General features: G+C 68.8%; 1 protein-coding gene across 1 annotated transcript; it reads right to left on the bottom strand.

The window, feature by feature from the left end:
- Positions 1-5: 5 nt before the first annotated feature.
- LOC113979587 (BRISC and BRCA1-A complex member 1-like) lies at positions 6-888 on the bottom strand (the record flags this gene model as incomplete). The annotated part of the gene is made up of 3 exons (XM_027706932.1): positions 545-888; positions 117-175; positions 6-39 (listed from the first exon to the last, which is right to left on the bottom strand). Coding segments are annotated over exons 1-3 (369 nt in total), but the record flags the coding sequence as incomplete, so codon positions are not given.
- Positions 889-1072: the final 184 nt, after the last annotated feature.

Below are 1072 nucleotides of genomic sequence, written 5' to 3'. Positions count from 1 at the left end.
ATCATCTTCTGGGAGATGTTCAGCGCGTTGGTCTTGGACCTGCCACGAGGGAAAGAGGGGCTCAGCGGGTCCCAGCAGCCCCCCCCGGCCCCCCCCGAGCAGCCCCCAGCACTCACCCGTTGAAGGACTCCAGTTTGGGCACTGCCATCTCCTCGGCCAGGTCCAGGCAGATGATCTGCGGGAGAGGGAGACACAAGTGAGCCCCCCCCAGCCCCTCACCCCGGGGTCAGGGCTGATCCCTGCTCAGCCCTCCTGTACCCACCTCATGCATCTCTTCAGCATCTGCCCTGATAATTCCTCAGTGGAATGCTGGGGGGATCCCCAGCATCCTCCCTGTTAATTCCCCAGTATCCCCCCAGCATCACCAGTATCCCTCCAGCATCTTACCCGGTAACTTCCCACAACATCCTCAGCATCCCCCAGAATTCTCTAATAACTCCCCAGTATCCCCCCAACACCCTCCCTGACAACTCTCCAGCATCCCCCCAGCATCTTACCTGCTAAACCCCCAGTATTCCCCCAGCACCCCCCGGCAGCCACTCACCACCTTCTCGGGGCAGTTCACTCGGGGGGTCTTCACCTGCACCTCGGTGGGCGCGGCGGGGCCGGGCCAGGCGGTGCCGTCGGGGCCGGCGGTGCCCTGCGGGCTGTGGTCGGCGCTGGCGGCCTCGCCCTCGCCCTCGCTGCGGTTGCCCACGCTGGCCTGGGCGCTCAGCGCCCGGTCCTCGGCGCCCTCGGGGTTCGAGCGGGTCCGGGGCCGCGGCTCGGGCGCCTTCTCCTCGTCCTCCTCGGCCGCGCTGCCCGGCTCCGACGTGTCCATCCCTCACCCCGCGGGGATCCGGCGGCGATCACGGGGGGCTGGGGGGGATCACGGTGCGGTTGGGACCCCGCAACGCCCCGGCCCCCGGTCCTGGGCACCCCCTGCCCACGCCCCTCCTTGCCCACGCACCCCCTGCCCCACGCAGTCCTCTCTCCGTGTACCCTCTTGCCCACGCACCCCCTGCCCCCCAAACGCCCCCCACTTTATGCACCCCCTGCCCCTCAAACGCCCCCCAACTCTGTGCACCCCCCC

Source organism: Neopelma chrysocephalum, unplaced genomic scaffold (assembly GCF_003984885.1).
Source record: "Neopelma chrysocephalum unplaced genomic scaffold, ASM398488v2 Primary Assembly neopelma1_84797, whole genome shotgun sequence".
In the NCBI taxonomy this organism is placed as follows: domain Eukaryota; kingdom Metazoa; phylum Chordata; class Aves; order Passeriformes; family Pipridae; genus Neopelma; species Neopelma chrysocephalum.
The sequence above is the reverse complement of the archived record's forward strand: the minus strand, read 5'-3'. Positions and strand labels throughout refer to the sequence as shown.